Source organism: Scyliorhinus canicula, chromosome 2, assembly GCF_902713615.1.
Source record: "Scyliorhinus canicula chromosome 2, sScyCan1.1, whole genome shotgun sequence".
Taxonomy (NCBI): domain Eukaryota; kingdom Metazoa; phylum Chordata; class Chondrichthyes; order Carcharhiniformes; family Scyliorhinidae; genus Scyliorhinus; species Scyliorhinus canicula.
In genome coordinates this window covers 245,688,837-245,709,418 of record NC_052147.1, presented here as the reverse complement: position 1 = coordinate 245,709,418, position 20,582 = coordinate 245,688,837, and the positions used below count along the sequence as shown (strand labels likewise).

The 20,582-nt window shown below is 48.8% G+C and overlaps 1 protein-coding gene across 1 annotated transcript in view; it reads left to right on the top strand.

Annotated features, from left to right (window-relative positions):
• The window catches only part of LOC119962083 (histamine N-methyltransferase-like), a 48,660-nt gene extending 33,115 nt beyond the window's left edge, over positions 1-15,545 (top strand). Inside the window, exons 4-6 of the mRNA XM_038789935.1 lie at positions 3,111-3,241; positions 6,917-7,010; positions 15,009-15,545. Coding sequence (XP_038645863.1) covers positions 3,111-3,241; positions 6,917-7,010; positions 15,009-15,349 — 566 coding nt within the window. The 3' untranslated portion in view covers positions 15,350-15,545. The remainder of the gene's footprint in view (positions 1-3,110; positions 3,242-6,916; positions 7,011-15,008) is intronic.
• The last annotated feature ends 5,037 nt before the right edge of the window (positions 15,546-20,582 follow it).

Below are 20,582 nucleotides of genomic sequence, written 5' to 3'. Positions count from 1 at the left end.
TGGGAGGGGATTGAGAGATTGAGGCACCAGTGCAGGAAATGAGTCTAAGCTATGGCCTCGGTAGTGCATTCCTTGCTGAGGCCAGGAGAAGAAGTAACGTCCTATTCAATGGCAAGATCGTTCTCGGCACTTCGGGGCACCTCAGGGCTGGTTTAGCACAGGGCTAAAGAGCTGGCTTTGAAAGCAGACCAGCAGCACGGTTCAATTCCTGTACCGGCCTCCCCGAACAGGCGCCGGAATGTGGCGACTAGGAGCTTTTCACAGTAACTTAATTGAAGCCTACTTGTAACAATAAGCAATTTTCATTTCATTTCTTTTCAAATCCCACTAAACGCGCCCAAAGCGGGACCCTATTTTTTTTCCATTAAATCATGCCCATAACTTTTACTTGTTTTAAAACCTGGAGGAACAAAGTTTACAGGACCACTAATTAATTTTAACATAAAAACATTAATTTAAACATGAGAAAGTTGTAATATACTCTCCCTTTAGCTTAACAATTATACAAAAGCTTTCGGATTGACGATGAGTCAGAATATAGGAGCGAGGTAGAGAACCTGGTGGAATGACAAAAATCTCTCCCTCAGTGTTAGCAATACTAAGGGCGCAGTGAAACCGGCCGTGTCTCACGGCAGCCTCCGCGCTCCCTCCCGGGACCCGATTCTGCTCCCCGGTCGGGGCATTTCGCAAAGCCCACGCGCCAAAGTTAACGACGGCTGACGCATATGATGACGTCATCCGCGCATGCGCGGATTGGACGGCTCCAACCCGCGCATGGGCGGATGACGTCATCACGCATATGCGTGAAACCCGTGCATGCGCGGGCTGTTATGCCCCTCAGCCGGGCGGCGGAGGAACAAAGAGTGCGCGGGTTTCGTACCCGCTACCCGCGATAGGTGCCCACCGATTGCGGGCCCATGGCACCCTTGGCACGGCCGTGGTGCGGTCGTGCCAATTGATGCCATGGTTCCCCAGAACGGCACTTTGCGGCCGTTTTCACGAACTGTGAGAGTAGGTGTGTTGCAGTTCGTGAAAACGGCCGTAAAGGCCTGGGAAATCGGCCCATCGGCGAGGGGAGAATCAGCGATTCATGTCGGGAGGCGGGCATGGGGGGGGGGGGGAGAATAGCGGGAGGTCGGGAAAAATGTCGGGAAGGCCCTCCCGCTATTCTCCGACCCGCCGTGGGGGGCGGAGAATCGTGCCCTAAAGAGCTGGTCAATGACTTTAGTAAGCAAAGTACTGTACACACCCCTGTCAGCATCAAAGAGGACGAGGTGAAGATGGTTGACAGCATCAAATTCCGAGATGTGCACATCACCAATAATCTGTCTTGGTCCACCCACATCACTGCTACGACCAAGAAAGCACAACAGCGCCTATACTTTCTCAGAATCTGGGAATTTGGATCCAAATCCGAATGATACAGTACACTAAGTACACTTTAAGATATAGTGGTCTCACTAACACATCAAGTTCTTTTTAAGCAGATATCTTTTTGGCATCTTGGCCTTCTTCTCAGCTCTGTCTTCCTTTACTCAACGGTGCTCTGTTCAACTATATTTAAACTCAGACTTCTTGGAATCTTCGCTTAATTTCTCTAGTTTCCCGAAGTAGCTGCTCGTCAGATTTATCCACGTGTTTTCTTCATCATTGCTCGGTGATACGGCTTTTCTTCAAGCCAGGCTCTCGCCTTCGAAGCCAACTACTTCTAGCCAAGCTAAGAGAGCTCCTCCTCTCTGAAACTCCCCATCTTCAACTGCAATCAAATTAGATAAACTAAAACTTAAAGGTTTCTCAACCTTACAAGACAGCACTCCATGGGCTGGATTCTCCGCCGCACCACATTTCTGCCTCGACCCCACGGGATTCTCGGTTACGCTGGCTGGTCAATAGGGTTTACCATTGTGGGGCAGCCCCACGCCGTCGGGAAAACCCCTGATGCCGGAAAAACGGAGAATCCTGCCGGTGGAGAACCCCGGTCCAGGCCTTTTATTTATTCTTCATGGCACAGCCCTCACTAAGCGCAATAGAAACACATTTGAGACTTAACCAACCCCCACACATAGAAATATCTTTGTCCGTTAAGTTAAACCAACTTTACTATTCCACGCTATTCCATATTCCTAATGTTTACCAACCCAGATATAAATCCCTTAAAACTACCTTTGTTTTCCGAACACCATTTAAAATAACACCTCATTTCTAATGTCCACCATTGCAAATATGAATCCTTTAAAACTACCTTTGTTTTTTAAACAGTTGTTCCCTCACTGATGTTGGGTCAAACATCTGGAAAATGCCTCCTTAACAGCAGTCTGGTGTACCTATACCACAGCGGTTCCAGAAAGTGGTTCACCACCACTATCTCAGGACAAGTAGGGATGGGCAGTGAATCATAGAATCATAGAATTTACAGTGCAGAAGGAGGCCATTCAGCCCATCGAGTCTGCACCGGCTCCTGGAAAGAGCACCCTACCCAAGGTCAACAACTCCACCCCATCCCCATAACCCAGTAACCCCATAACCCCACCCAACACCAAGGGCAATTTTGGACACTAAGGGCAATTTATCATGGCCAATCCACCTAACCTGCACATCTTTGGACTGTGGGAGGAAACCGGAGCACATGGAGAAAACCCACGCACACATGGGGAGGATGTGCAGACTCCACACAGTGACCCAAGCCAGAATCGAACCTGGGACCCTGGAGCTGTGAAGCGATTGTGCTATCCACAATGCTACCGTGCTGCAGCAGGAATGTAGGTCCTGCTGGTTATATCCACATCCCATGAAAGAATATAAACAAATGAAGGATTCCAGCAATTCCCATTAGACTCACTGATTGATGATGTGTACAATTTGACAAATCAATTAATTTTCATCAGTAAGTGTGATATGCTGAAATGTGAAAATAGAAGCACAATGCTTAAATCTGTGCAATTTCCCCTCAGCTGGCACTAACTGGCCACTTCTAAGCAGTCAGCAGTGAAATGTGTGTTGAAAGATGAGTTGCAGGAATCTGTGTACAATGAAATAGCAAACAAAAAGATTGTGGTTGCAATTCTTTGATTAACACAAAGAATTCCCTTCTAAATCTACCTTTGCCCCAGATCTTGCGAAAGAAAAGAGTCAAGGACTTAACATTTCCTTCTCTTGGAACCAGATGCGCTCAGAAGAATATGAAAAGCAAAACAAGGAGAGGAAGGAAAGCAGAAAATTCGATTTCATTCACATGATCCAGGTAACTGCAGTTATAGTGAACTTTACAACCAGTACACAGGGAGATATTCAATCTGTCAGTCAGGGATGAGTGTGAAACTAATTCTAGTCAAATACCCAAATCTTTTACTCAGTGTCAAAGCACTGATGGGTGTATGAACCATAGTCATTTTTAGAAGCAACACTAATTTTCACTTATTGTTGGGTCATTTTTTTCAAATCTTCACACTGCCTTCCCTTGACACTTCTGGTAGAAAAGGTGTAAGTGGGTAACTATTTTTCAGATTTCAGACAATGTTCATGAACATCTGCCATTTTATGTGGACCTCATTTCAGCAGAATCTCTCAAATGTGGAAATCACTACAGTGTTCCCATTTGACCACAGTTTAGATTGGAAATTGCGTGGAGAAGGAATGTGTGATTATGCCAGGATAAAGAGGTTCGATTGATTCAGTGGACTCAAGTTAAAATCCGCTGAACGGGATATTTAGTGGGGTGTTTCTTGGTGGCTGCAGTACCAAGAAACATCTCGCTGTCCTCTAGAACATTACCATTTACACTGGCCTCAGGGAGTTCCTGCCCGCTGAGGCCGCACTTAGAGATCCAGATCGCCTCAGGCGGAGCGAGTCAGGTGACTTGCTCAAGGTTTCACGGAACCCGATTTTGGGCTCATTCGCAATTCACACGTTGCGCCTGGATTTGCGGCGGGCGCAACAGGGTCGCTGAATCGCGTCCGTTACTTCACTAGTGGAAAGTGCAATAGGATTGTTGACCAGAAAGTATGATCTGAAATAGGCCAAAGGGTTCCTTTCATCCAAACTTGCTGTGTGCTGTTTTGGGATCGAACTTTGGCGAGAACGATTCTGACTCTCTTTTCCCACATTAAGGTTTGCCAAATTGCCCCTGATAAATGTGATGGCCTATGAAACAACTACTTGTTCATCCAAAGATTTCACACAGAATTATAGAATCTACAGTGCAGAAGAAGGCCATTCGGCCCTAGAAAAGAGCACCCTATTTAAGCCCACACCTCTACCCAATACCCATAACCCAGTAACCCCACCTAACCTTTTTGAACACTAAGGTAAATTTAGCATGGTTAATCCATCTAACCTGAACATCTTTGGACTGTGGGAGGAAACCAGAGCACCCGGAGGAAACACACGCAGACACGGAGAGAACATGCAGACTCCACACCGACAGCGAGCCGAGAGTCGAACCTAGGACCCTGGAGCTGTGATGAAACAGTGCTAACCACTGCGCTACCATGTCGCCACATATTTCAGTCAGATGTTCCTTGGTGTGAGCGGAAAAAGGAACTTGACATTAAAATCATAAAGTTCCTTGAGTGAGGAATTGATGGTGCTTTCAAAGAGCTGGCACAGACATAATAGTCTGAATTAGTCCTCTTCGCTCCTGTATGTTTCTATGATTATATGTTTCCATGGAATGCAGATTAAAATTAAATTGGCAGATGAAAAAAAAGTTGTAAAAAATATGGCTCAAAGATTGTTAAAACCTATAACCGATGCTGGGACGCGATTCTCCGCAGAGCGGAGAGTCAGTGCCACTGGGGCCGGTGTGGTAGCCGCAGCGCCAGTTGGGGTATGCGCCGACTCTCCGGCCCAGGCTGGCATGGGCCGGCGTGCCGATTCTAACATCCTCTGAGCCAGCAGGACCTCGGCGATGAGGTGGAGCCTGACCACGGGGGCGGAGGCCTCTATAGTGGTCTGGCCCGTGATCGGGGCCCACTGATCGGCAGGCCGGCCAGCCTCTATGTCGGGAGCCTCCTTTCCTCTGCGCCGGCTCCTGCAGCCCTGCGCATTTTGCGTCGGGGCCGGCGCGGGGAAGGCCACTGTGCATGCGCTAGTTGGCGCCAGGCCACTGCGCATGCGCGAACCCCGCGGCACGGGGTTCACGCAGGGATCGGCAGCTGGAGCGGCGTGGGCCGCTCCAGCGCCGTGCTATCCCACTGTGGCCCGGAGAATCGGGTCTCAGAATGGGCGCCATATTGTAGGACAAACGCAGAGCCTGCTGGTAGCTGCTACGATAAGACTAGAGTCAGTACAATTGGCTTTTACAACAATGGGTTATGGAGGGAAGAAGTCCTGGCAACAATCAAGCAGTTTCTATTGGAAATGACGCCCTGTTTGTGCATAATGCATGAGAGGAGAAATAGGTTTTGCTGTGAGGGCACTTGTTCATTGTAAATAAACATATTGTCATTTACTGTTTATACTCACAGAGGAAATATCGCTGTTTAGCCGTGGTGACTGTCAACCCTATGAGACTGTAACACAGCATAAACCAATTTGTTTAGATTGAGTGTTACAAAATTGGTAAAAATATACCTATTTTTTTATTTGAAGTACCCATTGTTCTTTTTCCAATTAAAGGGCAATTTATTGTGGCCATTCCACCCACCCTGAACAGCTTTGGGTTGTTGGGGTGAAACCCACTCAGACACGGGGAGAATGTGCAAACTGCACTGGGACAGTGACCCGGGGCCGGGTTCAAACCTGGATCCTTGGCATCGTGAGGCAGCAGTGCTAACCACTGCATCACCATGTTGCCCCCGAAAATAAGTTTATACACTGCTATTTCAAAGATCAATTTCTCATTTCTTAATAAGATTGATATCATTGGACCAAATATTCTATAATTGCTAATTCATCACCTGAGTTTTCAAATATTCCTGAGTAGAGAATGGAAAACAATGGTATTGGCAGACTTCCTATCACATCTCTGGCCCTACAAGTTACTGCAGTTATTTTCCTCAGCCCCTCCTGGGGATTGTTTGCCCTCGACAATGCTGTCCTAATGCAGGACACTTAGAAAGCAGGGTAAGGTCGGGGATCACTGGACTTCCATTTTCATGCCCAATACCTCTCAAAAAATGATAGGGGGAGAGGTTCAGTTTGGCCAGTTTGTGAGGTGGGCTCAGCACTCATTCACACACAATGATCTCTGATTGTTCTTGCCAATTTTGCCCAAAATACAGTTTTATAAAGGAGTCAGCAGGTTCGACCCACTGGTCAGACTTTGTCAAAGGGGGCACAGTCCACAATAGCTGAAAACAATCCATCCCAACATTTTCTGACTATTAAGATGAGGGCTACTGAAACATCATTACTGATGTGATGGTTCTGCACTGTTACTATAGGCACGGGCAGCACTTTTATGATTTGTCCTCTGCCTTTGATCGCAGGCAGGCTTACTTTTCAACCAGTGTAGCATCGCAACATCGCAAGACCGTTGTCCCAGAAATGTCTAGTGCTACAGAAGACTGGACGAATAGAGCATTATTCCAATGCTCCAGTCCTGAAAGGAACCAGTGCAGAAGAAATCTTCAGAAGCTTTGGTGTCAAGCAGATGATTCTACCAGGGGTTCATTACCTTGGGAATAAGATCTGGAAATTTCATGTGTTCAAATTACAGGATGTGATGTGAAATTTCCACAGTTTGCAAAACTCATCCATGGACAGTGAGAAACCAGAGAATACAGGGTTCAAACCCTGGCAGAAGCAGCTTCAGCCCCATGTTAATGCCCTCCTGCCAGAAATGTGCCAGGATTTCCCTTTGATCCAAAGCAGAATCTAAAGGCACTTTGAGCACGGTACCGCAATTATTTTTGAGAAAAGTATTTATCTTATATGAGGGTATATTTACATTCTCTGTTTTTTTTCCATTCTTTAGATGTTGTACTTTGTAGAAAGTGTGCCTGATACCATCAAGTACTTCCACAGCCTTCTGGAAACCAATGGCAAACTTCTAATAATACAGGCTGCAAGTATGTAATGTTTGGCATTTCTGATATTCTAGTTTCCTTATGCGAGGCACCGTCAGGCCAACGCAAACTGAAATTCGACAGGGGTAAAGATAATCAAATGTCATATCATTGCTATTCATCTTCCTCCTGAGATTTAATCCCATACAATCTGGCATTTATGCAAAACTGTTGTAACTATCAGAGCTACTCCTTGAAAAAGCTGTGGGAAATTACAGACCACTTAGTTCAACATCTGTTGTTGGAAAATTGTTCGCATCAATTATCAAGGACATAATATCAGGGCATTTGGAAAGTCAAAGCTTTATGCATCAGATTCAGCATGGTTTTATGAAGGCTGAATCATGTTTGACTAATTTGCGAGAGTTCTTTGAAGATAAAACAACCAAAGTGGATAATGGGAATCCTGTAGATGTACTGTATCTGAATTTACGGAAGGCATTTGATAATCATAGAATCATAGAATTTATAGTACAGAAGGAGGCCACTCAGCCTATCGAGTCTGCACGGCCCTTGGAAAGAGCACCCCACTCAAGTCCACACCTCCACCCAACCTTTTTGGACACTAAGGGCAATTTAGCATGACCACCCACCTAACATCTTTGGACTGTGGGATGAAACTGGAGCACCCGGTGGAAATCCACGCAGGCACATGGAGAACGTGCAGAGAATGTGTCAGACCGCACCTGGTATATTTTGCAGTTTTGGTTCCCTTATCTGAGGCAATAAAGAGAAGGTTCACTAGATTGCTTCCAGAGATGAGGGGTTTGTCATATGAGGGGAGATTGAACAGTTTAGGCTCATACTCTCTAAAGTTTAGCAGAATGAGGGGAGATCAAATGAAGGTGTGCAAGATGTTAAAAGGTATGGATAAAGTAGACATGGAGCAGATGCTTCCTGTTGTGGGGCATTCAAAACCGAGAGGTCATAATCTTAGAAAAAGACGCAGCAAATTTAAAACAGATTTGATCAGAAACTACTTCTCCCAAAGGGTTGTGAATCTGTGGAATTCGCTATAATCTTGATTAGTGTCACAAGTAGACTTACATTAACACTACAATAAAGTTACTGTCAAATCCCAGAAGCGCCACACTACGGCACCTGTTCGGGTACACTGAGGGAGAATTCAGAATGTTCAATTCACCTAACAAGCATATCTTTCGGGACTTTCATAGAATCTACAGTGCAGAAGGAGGCCATTCGACCCATCAAGTCTGCACCGGCTCCTGGAAAGAGCACCCTACCCAAGGTTAACACCTCCACCCTATCCCCATAACCCAGTAACCCCACCCAACACTAAGGGCAATTTTGGACACACTAAGGGCAATTTTGGACACACTAAGGGCAACTTATCATGGCCAATCCACCTAACCTGCACATCTTTGGACTGTGGGAGGAAACCGGAGCACCCGGAGGAAACCCACGCAAACACGGGGTGAACGTGCAGATTCCGCACAGACAGTGACGCAAGCTGGGAATTGAACCTGGGGCCCAGGTGCTGTGAAGCAACAGTGCTAACCACTGTGCTACCTTGCTGCCCTACCGCACTACCCAAGAGTGCGGAGGATGCAGGGACAGTGAGTCAATTTAAGGAGGGGTTAGACAGGTTTTTAATTGGTAATAGGTTGAAGGGTTATGGAGAACAGGGAGGACGCTGGAGTTGGGGCCATAAGTAGATCAGCCATGATCACATTGAAGGTGTTTCATTTCGGGGGGCAAGTTGCCTACTCCTGCTCCTAGATCATGTGTTCTGGGGAGGAGATGCTCTGGCTGATTTCACAATCCAGCTCTTGGTCTGTAGCATTGTCGGTAACAGATGAAGAACATATCAGGCATGGTAGAATGACAGAGCAGACCCGATGGGCCGAATGGTCTAATTCTGCTCCTATATCTTGTGAACTTATACAGAGTCTAAAGACTTATAGATGGTGCTGAAAATATAGCGTTACATAAATAATTGCAATCCAATGGGTAGCACAAAAAGTTACATGAAATCCCTTGAATACCTTCTTCTCTTCTTGCCGCACACATTTCTCGAGTTGCTGGAGCAGTCTCCGACTGTCTGATTCCAGATCGGTGCCCTTTCTCCCCACAGGAACCTCCACAGCAGAATCAGAAAGTGTTTTGTCTTTTGCAGTACCTGAAACCTGAATAATATACGATATACATTAATGATCTAGAAGAAGGAACTGAGGGCATTGTTGCTCAGTTTGCTAATGATGCAAAGATATGTTGGGGGACAGGTTGTGTTGAGGAAACAGGGAGGCTGCACAGGCTAGGAGGCAGGACAAAGAAGTGGCAGATGAAATACAATATGGAAAAGTGTGAGGTTCTGCACTTTGGTCGGACAAAATGAGGCATAGACTATTTTCTAAATGGCAAACGGCTTCAGAAATCAGAAACACAAAGTGACCTAGCAGTCCTAGTTCAGAATTCTCTTAAGGTTAACATGCAGGTTCAGCTGGCCGTAAGGAAGGCAAGTGCAATGTTAGCATTCATGTTGAGTGGGCGAGAATACAAAAGCAGGGATATACTTTTGAGGCCATATAAGGCTCAGTTCAGACCCCATTTCAAGTATTGTGAGCAGGTTTGGGCCCCGTATAGAAGGAAGGATGTGCTGGCCTTGGAGAGAGTACAGAGGAGGTTCACAAGTATGATGCCTAGAATGAATAACTTGAAGGAGCCCGGTTGAGGACACTGGGTCTGTATCATAGGAACATGGGACATAGAAACTAAATGACAGATGCAGTTTAATTTGGATAAGTGTGTGGTTATTCACTTTGGAATCAAAACAGGAAGGCAGATTACTACCTGAATGGTTGTAAATTGGGAGAGGGGTGTGTGTAGTGGGACCTGGGTGTCCTTGTGCACCAGTCGCTGAAAGTAAGCATGCAGATGCAGCAGGCAGTGAAGAAGGTTAATGTTCATTGCGAGAGGTTTCGAGTATAGATGCAGGGATATGGTGCTGCAATTATACAGGGCCTTGCTGAAGGCACACCTGGAGAAATGTGTGCAGTTTTGGTCTCCTTCTCTGAGGAAGGATGTTCTTGCTCTCGAGGGAGTGCAGCGAAGGTTTACCAGACTGATTCCAGGGATGGCGGGGCTGTCATTTGAGGAGAAATTGATGAGCTTGAAATTGTTCCCACTGGAGTTCAGAAGAAGGAGGGGGATCTTATAGAGACTTATACAATTTTAACAAGACCAGATAGGGTAGATGCAGGGAAGATGTCACCAATGATGGGTGTGTCCTGGACCAGGGATCACAGTCTGAAGATTCAGGGTAAACCATTTTGGACAGAAATAAGGAGACATTTCTTCACCCAAAGAGTGGTGAGCCTGTGGAATTCATTATCACAGGAAGTAGTTGATGATAAAACATTGAACATATTCACGAGACAGCTATATAGCACTTGGGGAGAATGGGATCAAAGGCTATGGGAGAATGCAGGATTAGGCTATTGAGTTGGATGATCAGCCAAGATCATGATGAATGGCAGAGCAGACTCGAAGGGCCAAAAGGCTTCCTCCTGCTCCTATCTTCTGTGTATCTATGCATGTAAACATAAGTACATGGGAATTAGGAGCAGAATTAGGTAATTCAGCCAATCAAGCCTGCTCCACTAAACAATCAGCTAATGACTGATCTGTTCCTGGTGTAAAAGTCCACTTACATACGTATTCCCCATGCCCCTTTACCCCTCTTTTAAAACAGAAATATATCTATCTCCTATTTGAAACCATTTAATAGTCGATGGAGTTCAGAAGGATGAGGAGGGATCTCATTGAAACTTACAGAATACTGATGGGCCGAGATAGGGTGAACGTGGAGAGAATGTTTCCACTAGAATTCAAGGGCACAGCGTAAGACTGAAGGGATAATCCTTTAAGACAGAAAATTTCTTCAGCCAGAGGGTGGTGAATCTGTGGAACTCATTGCCGCAAAAGGCTGTGGAATCCAAGTAACTAAGTGCCTTTAAGACAGAGATGGATAGGTTCTTGATTAATAAGGGGATCAGGGGCTATGAAGAAAAGGCAGGAAAATGGGGATGAAAAACATGGGCAAAATTCTCCGACACCCAGCAGGGTCGAAGAATCGCTCCGGGCCGCCAAAAGTCCCGCCCCCCCCGTGGCAGAAATTCTCCGCCACCCAGGAATTTGCGGGGGCGGGAAACGCGCCGCACTGAGCGGCAAGCCCCCTGTGGCGATTCTCCGGCCCGCGATGGGCCGAAGTCCCGCCGCTGGGAGGCCTCTCCCGCTGCCGAGGTTTGAAGAACCTCTGGTGGTGGCGGGATCGGCGGCGCGTGCAGGCCCTCGGGGTCCTTGGGGGGGGGGCGTGGGGCGACCGGACCCCGGGGGATGCCCCCACGGCAGCCAGGCCCGCAATCGGGGCCCACCGATCGGCGGGAGGGCCAGTGCCGTGGGGGCTCTCTTTCCCTTCAGCCGCCTCCACCATGGCGGACGCGGAAGAGAATCCCCCAGCGCGCATGCGCGAACTGGCGAAGGCCCTTCGGCCAGCCCCGGCACCAGCCGGCAGGCGTCAAAGGCCGCTGGTGTGAGGGCTTGGCCCCCAAAGGGTGGAGAATTGGCACCACTCCGCTTCGCCGGGATCCCCCGCCCCGCCAGGTAGGGGAGAATCCCGCCCCATATTAGTCATGATTGAACTGCAGAGAGACTCGATGGGCTGAATGGTCTAATCCTGCTCCTATGTTTCATGGTTTTATGGAATTAATAATTTTAATTAAGATAGGCTTTGGATGTTGTGTGCAATTTGGGGGTTGGGAGGGATATAAATAACAATGTAAAATTGCAGCATAGATTTGCTCCAGTCGTAAAGGTGACAAAGGTTTACATTTGATAAAAAGAGACTCCAGAGTTTGCACTCTTTTCTCTGGAGAAGTGAAATGATGGTCTGACAGAAGTCTTCAGTTATTATAGAATAACTAGTGTCAGAATGTTTCAATTCGTGAGATGGTAACAAGAGTTCACATATTAAATTTTGTCACAAAAGTCTGAAGGTGAGAAAAATTGCTTTATATAGAGTGTAAAACTCTATGCACAAAGCCTGGCTGAAACAGAGGTGAATATATATTTTAAATAGGCAATTAAATGTTTCAACGAGGGGGAATGTTCAAAGGAATGTGGAATGAGCAGGAATGGAATTAAATGTGGGGAGGAACGGTAGATAAACTGATGGGCTCATTTTGTCACTTGCAATTTTCTCTGATTCTCCAGTATTTAAGATTGGAAAAACTGAGACATCGGCATGTTCCTTTTTAACTCAGCAAATCAAAATGAAAGATGTTCACACAATACACCAATTGGGTTTGGATTTGTTTATTGTCACATGTACCAAGGTACAGTGAAAATATTTTCTGCAAGCTGCTCAACAGATCACTTTTGATTTCAGATCACAATTGCCAAACATGTTCCAAAATATTTTTACCATCCAGGTACATATGCAATAATTTTCATGCATGAAAACATAGATACTAGGAGGAAGAGTATACCATTCAACCCTTCGAGCCTGCTCTGTCACTCAGTATGATTATGGTTGATTGTCTATTTTAATGCCACATTGCCGCTTTCTACCCATCCCACTTGATGTCAATAAAACCTAAAACATTATCTGTCTCTTTCGTGAATATATTCAGTGACCTGGCCTCCACAGCCAACTGTGGTAAAGAAGTCCACATGTTCACTGCACTTTGAGTGAAGGAATGTTCCTCATTTTAGCCCAAAATGGTCCACCCTGTATCCTGAGACTCGGTCCCCTGGATCTAAACTCCTCAACCAAGGAAAACAGCCTCCCTGCAGCTGGTATGTCCAGCCCTGTTCAACATTTCTATGCCTCAAAAACATCTCCTCTCAGTTTTGCAAACTCTGGGCAGCATGGTGGCGCAGTGGTTAGCACTGCTGCCTCACAATGCCGAAGTCCCAGGTTCGATCCCGGCTCTGGGTCACTGTCCGTGTGGAGCTTGCGTGGGTTTCCCACCATAACCCAAAGATGTGTAGGTTAGGTGGATTGGCCACTCTAAAATTGCCCCTGAATTGGAAAAAAAATGAATTTTTGAAAATTCATTAAAAAAAAAATTATTTAAAAAAATTGTTTTGTAAACTCTAGGGCAGGGGTGGGCAAACTTTTCCGTGCAAGGGCCGCATTCAGAAATTCACAATTCACAAAGGGCCGCATAGTATATTAAGTAAAATAATTACTTCACCCGGTTATGATTCTGGGCGCCTCATATAGAACATAGAACAGTGCAGCACAGAACAGGCCCTTCGGCCCTCGATGTTGTGCCAAGCAATGATCACCCTACTCAAGTCAACGTATCCACCCTATGCCAGTAAGTAACCCAACAGCCCCCCCACCCATTAACCTTTAAAAAAAAAATTTAAAAAAAAAAAAATTTAAAAAAAAAAAAAAGAAATTTTCTTTTTTTTTAAATGACTTGGTGGGCCGCAGAAATACCTTTGGCGGGCCGCATGCGGCCCGCGGGCCGTAGTTTGCCCACCCCTGCTCTAGGGTATATGGGCAGCATGGCAGCACAAGTGGATAGCACTGTGGCTTCACAGAGCCAGGGTCCAAGGTTCAATTCCCCACTGGGTCACTGACTGTGCACAGTCTGTACGTTCTCCCCGTGTCTGCGTGGGTTTCCTCCGGGTGCTCTGGTTTCCTCCTACAGTCCAATGACGTGCAGGTTAGGTGAATTGGCCATTCTAAATTGCCCTTAGTGACCAAAAAAAAAGGTTAGGAGGGTTTATTGGGTTACGGAGATCGAGTTGAAGTGAGAGCTTCGGCGAAATTCTCCGACCCCCAGCACTCTGATCTGAGAGGCCCCTGCGGTGATTCTCTGGCCCGGATGGGCCGAAGTCCCGCCGCTGGGAGGCCTCTCCCGCCGCCGAGGTTTAAACCACCTCTGGAACGGCGGGCTCAGCGGCGCGAGCAGGCCCCCGGGGTCCTGGGGGGGGGCAGGGGGCGATTGAACCCCGGGGGGTGCCCCCACGGTGGCCTGGCCCGCGATCGGGTGCCCCCCGCTCAGACTCCGGGCCAGTGCCCTGGCTGCACTATTTTCTTCCGTGTCCGCCACGGCCTTCTCCATGGCGGAAGAGAACCCCACATCGCGCATGCGCCGGCAGTGACGTCAGCGGCCAGCTGCCGCTGACGTCACTGCCGGTGCATGCGCGGACCGGCAAAAGCCTTTCGGCCAGCCCCGCTGCCGGGGGCGCCGGTTTTTTGCGCCGGTCTTCTGGTGCCAACCGCTCCGGCGCGGGGCTGGCCCCCAAAGGTGGGGAGAATTCCCCACCTTTGGGGAGGCGCGACCCCTGAGTGGTTGGCGCCACTCCCCTACTCCGAGACCCTCCGTCACGCCGGGTAGGGGAGAATGCCGCCCCTTAAGTTGATCGGTGCAGACTCAGTGGGCTGAATAGCCTTCTTCAGCACTGTATGTTCTATGTAAATCTATGTAAATATATAGGCCCTTGGAAACCAATCTCTCTTCATAGGACAATACTACCAAACCCCGTAACAGCCTAGTGAACCTCCCCTGCACTCCCTCTATGGCAAGTTTATCATTACTAAAGTAGGGAGACTAAAACTGCACCCAACATGCCAAGTGTGGTCTCACCAAGACCCTGTATAACTGCAGTAAGATCCCTACTTCTGAACTCTAACCCTCTTGCAATGACGGCCAACATACCATTTGCCTTCCTAATTGCTTGCTGCACCTGCCTCTCAGCTTTCACTGACTGGTGTACAAGGACACCCAGGTACCTTCGTGCATCCACAGTTCCCAATATATCGTCATTTAAATAATATTCTTCCTTTCTGTTTTTCACACCAAAGTGTAAAACTTCACATTTAGCCACATTATACTGCATCTGCCATGTGTTTGCCCCACTCATTCAGCTTGTCTGGATCAACTTGAAACCTCCTCATTTCCAAATATCAGCATTTCAATTAATTTTGTTTTACAATTATATTTCACACATTACTGTTAACAGGTGATGGAGGATGGCATTCACTTTGGAAAAAAGCTGGATCCTATTTTCCAACCAAAAGTGGTTTCCTTGGCGTCCAAAAAGTGCTTGATGAAATGAGAGTGAAGTATCAGATCTATGAGCTGCCCTCTGACATGGATATCACAGAGTGTTTCATTGAAGGGAATGAAAATGGGGAGCGTCTGTTGGATTTCCTCACAGATGTAGCAGACTTCAGGAAAACTGCCCCTTCGGATCTGAAGGCTGAAGTTCTTCGTTACCTACGCCACCTTCCGTGCTCAAGAGAGGAAAATGGGAAAATACTTTTCAACAATAATTTGCATTTCATAGTGGTTGACAATTAACTTGATTTCAATGTGTCATCCATTACCTAGTTAATTTCACTTAAAATTGTGTTGATACTTATATGTTATTGCTTCAGATTTGTTGACATGAATATCAAGTAAGTCTCGCATGTGCTTGCATCAATGTTTTAAAACCGTACAAAAATGCTTCTCTTAACTTTATTAAAATATTCTTCATCAGATTGAAAGTTAAAAATCCTTGGCTGGATTCTCCCTTCCTGAGACAAAGGGCGAAATTCTCCCAAAGGGAAACTGAGGGCCAACGCCGGAGTGAAACCCGGAGTGTTTCACTCGGTGTTGGAGGCTGCTCCTCACCCTCTATTCTCTCCCCCCCCCCCAGGGGCTAGGAGCGGCACTGCAAGTAATTCGGCCGCCGGGCCTTGACAATCGCGTCAAAGTGGCGCGCCGAGAATAATGCGGCCGGCGGCGCCTAAGTGACGTCAGCCGCGCATGCGCATGTTGGCCGGCTCCAACCCGTGCATGCGCGGTTGCCGTCTTCCCCTCCACTGCCCCGCAAGACGTGGCAGCTTGAACTTGCGGGGCAGCGGAGGGGAAAGAGTTTGTCTCTTAGAGACGCGGCCCGACGATCGGTGGGCACCGATCGCGGGCCAGTCCCCTCACGAGCACGCCCGTGGTGCTCGATCCTCTCTCCGCCCCCCACAGGCCCCACACTTACCTGTCACACGCTGTTCGCGCCGGCAGCGACCAGGTGTGGTTGGCGCTGGCATGAACCTGTCGGGGTCGTCAGGCTGCTCGGCCCATCCGCGCCGGAGAATCGCCAGTCGCCGGGAAAAATGGCGAGCGGCAATTCTCCAAGCGGCGTGTCGCAAAACACGGCACGCCATTTTGGGGGGGGGGGTGGGAGATTCGCAGGGGGTGCCAGGCGTGATTCGCCTGGCCCCTTCTGAAATTCTCCCACCCGGCGTGGGGAGCGGAGAATCGCTCCCTGAGTGTTGACGCGGGGCATGATTTGTGGAGTTCTACGACAGATAACTGGCTCTGCACCTGGACCGTTAGTGGGCTAGCACCGACGCCATGTGGAACATGAAGCAGTCCAATAAAAGTTGTGTCAGGTTCGCTGGGGTCGCGTTGGCACTCGGCAGGCTGACAAGCTGCAACCACATAGTAGGACACCCATTCTATTGATGGGTTGGCTGGGGCCAGAAGGTACCTCAGGGTGCATCCGGGGGGGGTTGTCATATGACATGTGGTACGAAGTTCACAATGGGCAGTCAGCGGCGTGCGCAGCCACATAGCTGCCTGGCAGGTTTTGCCAATGGTGTTCTGTTCCTGTGCAGCCCACCTCACAGCCCACCTGCTGGCCACCCACCGCTACCCCCCCCCCCCCCCCTCCCCCCCCCTCTGCCCTCCCAGCCTTGGCTGCAGCTCCTGGGCCAACGACACAACCATTAGCACACTATGGCGATATTGGACACTCTCCGTTCCTTCCCTCCCCCCCTCATCAGCCATGGCAGCAGTTTCGTGATTTTTGAAAGCACAAGTGAACCTTATCGTCGTGAAGACAGAGAACCATAGAGCCCCCAGAGAATACCGAGTCAGCCTCGCTAATGATGTACCAACACCTTCGCTAATGATGTACCAACACCTTTTACTCTACGTGCAGAGTGGAATGCATTGACCCAGCTGTCAAGGAACTGGAGAATTGCGATTTGGCCTCAAACCGGCACTCGCCACTAATTCGGTGTCAATACCGATTTTCCGCCGAATCGCATTTGCAATTCTGGCGCCTGCCGACGGAGAATCCCGCCCACTATGTTTACTATTGCACCTTCAAAAATATTATCTAGTAACAGTCATTTTGACAAAAGTTACAAATGACCAATCTGTACTGCATTTTCCCCAGTTGGCTGGACAGTTGGTTCATGACGCAGAGCAAGGCCAACAATGTGAGTTCTATTCCCGTACCAGCTGAGGTTATTCATGAAGGCCCACCTTCTTAACCTTTCCCTTGCCTGATGTGTGGTCGTCCTCAGGTTAAATCACCACCAGTCATCTCTCTCTCAAAGGAAAAAAACAACCTCTGGTCATCTGGGACAATGGTGGGTTTTGCCCCCACAGGGAGTGGGGAGAATGTGGAGCTCACTCTCACAGGGAATGGGAAGAATGTGGAACTCCTCCCACAATGAGTGGGGAGAATGTGGAACATGCTCCCACAGTGGGTTTGGTGAATGAGGACATCGCTCCCACAGGTCGTGGAGAAAATGTGGAATTCGCTCACACAGACGGTGTGGGAAATGTAGAACCTGCTCCCACAGGGGGTGGGGGAATTTGGAACTTGCTGCCAGCAGATGTGCCAAGCTGCCATAATCCCAAAGGGAAATTTGAAAAATCTGCCAGAATGATTTGGCAATTTGTTTTATGAGGAAGTTTTTTGAAATCAGGAAGTAATTTCTCAGAACAATTGTGATGATTTAACATTAAAGTGAAACATCTATTAAAATATATTTTTTTTACATAGTACATTGAAACACAGGAATACAGTTAACAGCACTTGTTAAACATTTCTGAACAGATCTTGGTTTCAACAACTCAGTTAAACCACCCTTCAAATAGCAACAATCCTCATAAAGTTTCCTCATAAATGTATAAAATGCCAGTAACTTTACCACACAATGCTCTGCAGCTCTTACATTCCTCTGAGAGTGACAACAATTAGCTCTCCAGGTTTGGCTTTATCCACACTCTGGGAGGAGTTCTCATTTTTTGAGACTAAGTGCGGTGGCGGGCAGCTCCGGCAGCGTCTTTCCCGCTCTCCAGATTGACAGAATTCCACACCGGATTCTGCGCTTGGAATCTCATTAATTCTGCAGAGGTGTGTTCCCTCTCTGAGACACCTGGCTGGCCAGCAGCTGATTCGTCGGCACACCGTCAGATGTCCAGGCAAGATATTTAAATACCAGACCAGCACACTCATATCACTCACTCCTACCCACGTGTCTTCAACAGGCTATGCAGGATGTCCAGATCCCAAATGCAAAAGGCTAGCAGGCTCAAGAAGAAGGCAGTACCAGATTTCAACATCAGGGACCTCGATGCCCTCATTCGGGGAGTTGAGGCCCACTGGCATGTGCTCTACTCAGGGATGGCTCAAAGAAGCACATCAGTCTCACCTCTCCAGCTGGGAGGCCATTGCCCAGGAGGTCAACACGGCTGCCGCCTCTCCACGAAGAACCATCAAGGGCATGAAGCAGATGTGTGGGGCGCGATTCTCCGCAAATGCGGAGAGTTGTAAAGGCTGCCGTGAAACTGGCCGTGTTTCACGGCAGCCTCCGCGCCCCCTCCCGGGACCCGATTCTCCCCCCCGGGCGGGGCTAGCAGCGCGGCACCGTGAAGCACGGCATCGCGGGCTTAGTGACCGTCGCTAAGCCCGCACGCCCAGTGTCACGGCGGCTGACGCGCATGATGACGTCAGCCGCGCATGCGCGGGTTGGACGGCTCCAACCCGTGGATGCGCGGATGACGTCATCACGCATATGCGTCAAACCCGCGCGTGCGCGGGCCGTCATGCCCCTCAGCCGCCCCGCGCTGATCCTGCGGGGCGGCGGAGGAACAAATAGTGCGCGGGTATCGTTGCCCACCGATCGCAGGCCCATGCCACCCTTGGCACGGCCGTGGTGCAGACGTGCCAATTGGTGCCATGGTTGTCCGGGACTGCACTTTGCGGCCGTTTTCACGAACGGTGAGAGCAGGTGTGTTTGCGTTCGTGAAAACGGCCGTAAAGGCCTGGGAACTCGGCCCATCGGCCTGGGGAGAAATCGCTGTACGCCGTAAAAAAACGGCGAGCAGCGCTTCGTATCGTGGGGCGGCCGTGGGGGGGGGTGGGGGGGGGGGGGGGGGGGGAGAATAGCGGGAGGTCGGGAAAAATGTCGGGAAGGCCCTCCCGCTATTCTCTGACCCGTCGTGGGCAGCGGAGAATCACGCCCGTGATCTCAACTATGCTGCCAGGGTAATTCCACTCTTAGCTCCTTCCACTAGCAAACTCTCAGCATGGTATCATGTGCTCAAATGGCTACTCTCTTCCTGGATCTCACACATTCATTCACGGGTGACACATACCAACAAGACTTTCAAATCGTAACCATCCTATCTGTCGTGTTGCTCACACTCTATTCTCTGTTCCTTCTGGGGAGGGTGCACCACACACATGGGACATGCGTTTTACCCAACCTCTGCTCTATCCCCTCTGAATATCATGACAGGCAGCATGGAATCCTTGGTCCAGTAGGTCCTGCTGGATTTGCACTCAGCCATGCACTCCATGCACACTCTGCTGGGCACCGTAAGGATGTAGATCAAATGGGGACGAGGCACATTGATCTCCTTCCGATGCCCAACTCCTTCAGGAGTAAGGTCAGGACCCTGTGGTACCCATTGAAGGATGAGCATTTGTCGGACCCCCCAGAAGCCTCCATTCAAGATACTACAAGGGTGTGCACCTCTCAAAGTCCCCTCTGGATGTGCGGGCACCATATCCAGCAGCACAAATCACTGAGGGTGTTTCTGCCCCTGAGTAGGAGTCCCTTATGAGGCCAGGGCCCTGGGATGTCTTCCCAGTCTCCCCTCTTCCATGACATCAGCACACTCATGTCCCTCAGCAGCCCCCTGGCAGCTGCACCTCCTCATCTTCAAATTCTGAGGAGAGCTCCCCCTGCTCCAGTTCACCTTCTGGCTGGCCTTCACCTCTCTGCATAGCCAGATTGTGAAAGCATGGCAAACTGCAATCATCTAGCAAACCCTTCCTGGTGCATATTACAGAGAGCCACCCGAGTAATCCACTCATCAGATTGTCAGCAGTCAAATGGCCTGCTCTATGATGGTGCTTGTGGTGGAGTGAACAGCGATGAACCTTTCCTTGGCTGGCATCTGAGGGCAACGCAGCAGAGTCATGAGCCAGTGTTTATACCCCAGCAAACATCCCTGCCGGCTTTCTGGCCCCTCAATGATCCCAGGCATCTGTGAGTGGCTGAGGATCTGTGAGTGGCTGAGGATCTGTGAGTGGCTGAGGATCTGTGAGTGCCTGAGGATCTGTGAGTGGCTGAGGATCTGTGAGTGGCTGAGGATGTGGAAGTCATGGCAACTTTCTGGGAACCTTGCAAACAGGTGCAGAGGTTGTTTTTGATGGTCACACACCATCTACATGTTGACGGAATGGAAGCCCTTGCTCTTGATGAACATGAAGGGCTGCTGCCTGGGAGTCCATATATACACCTAG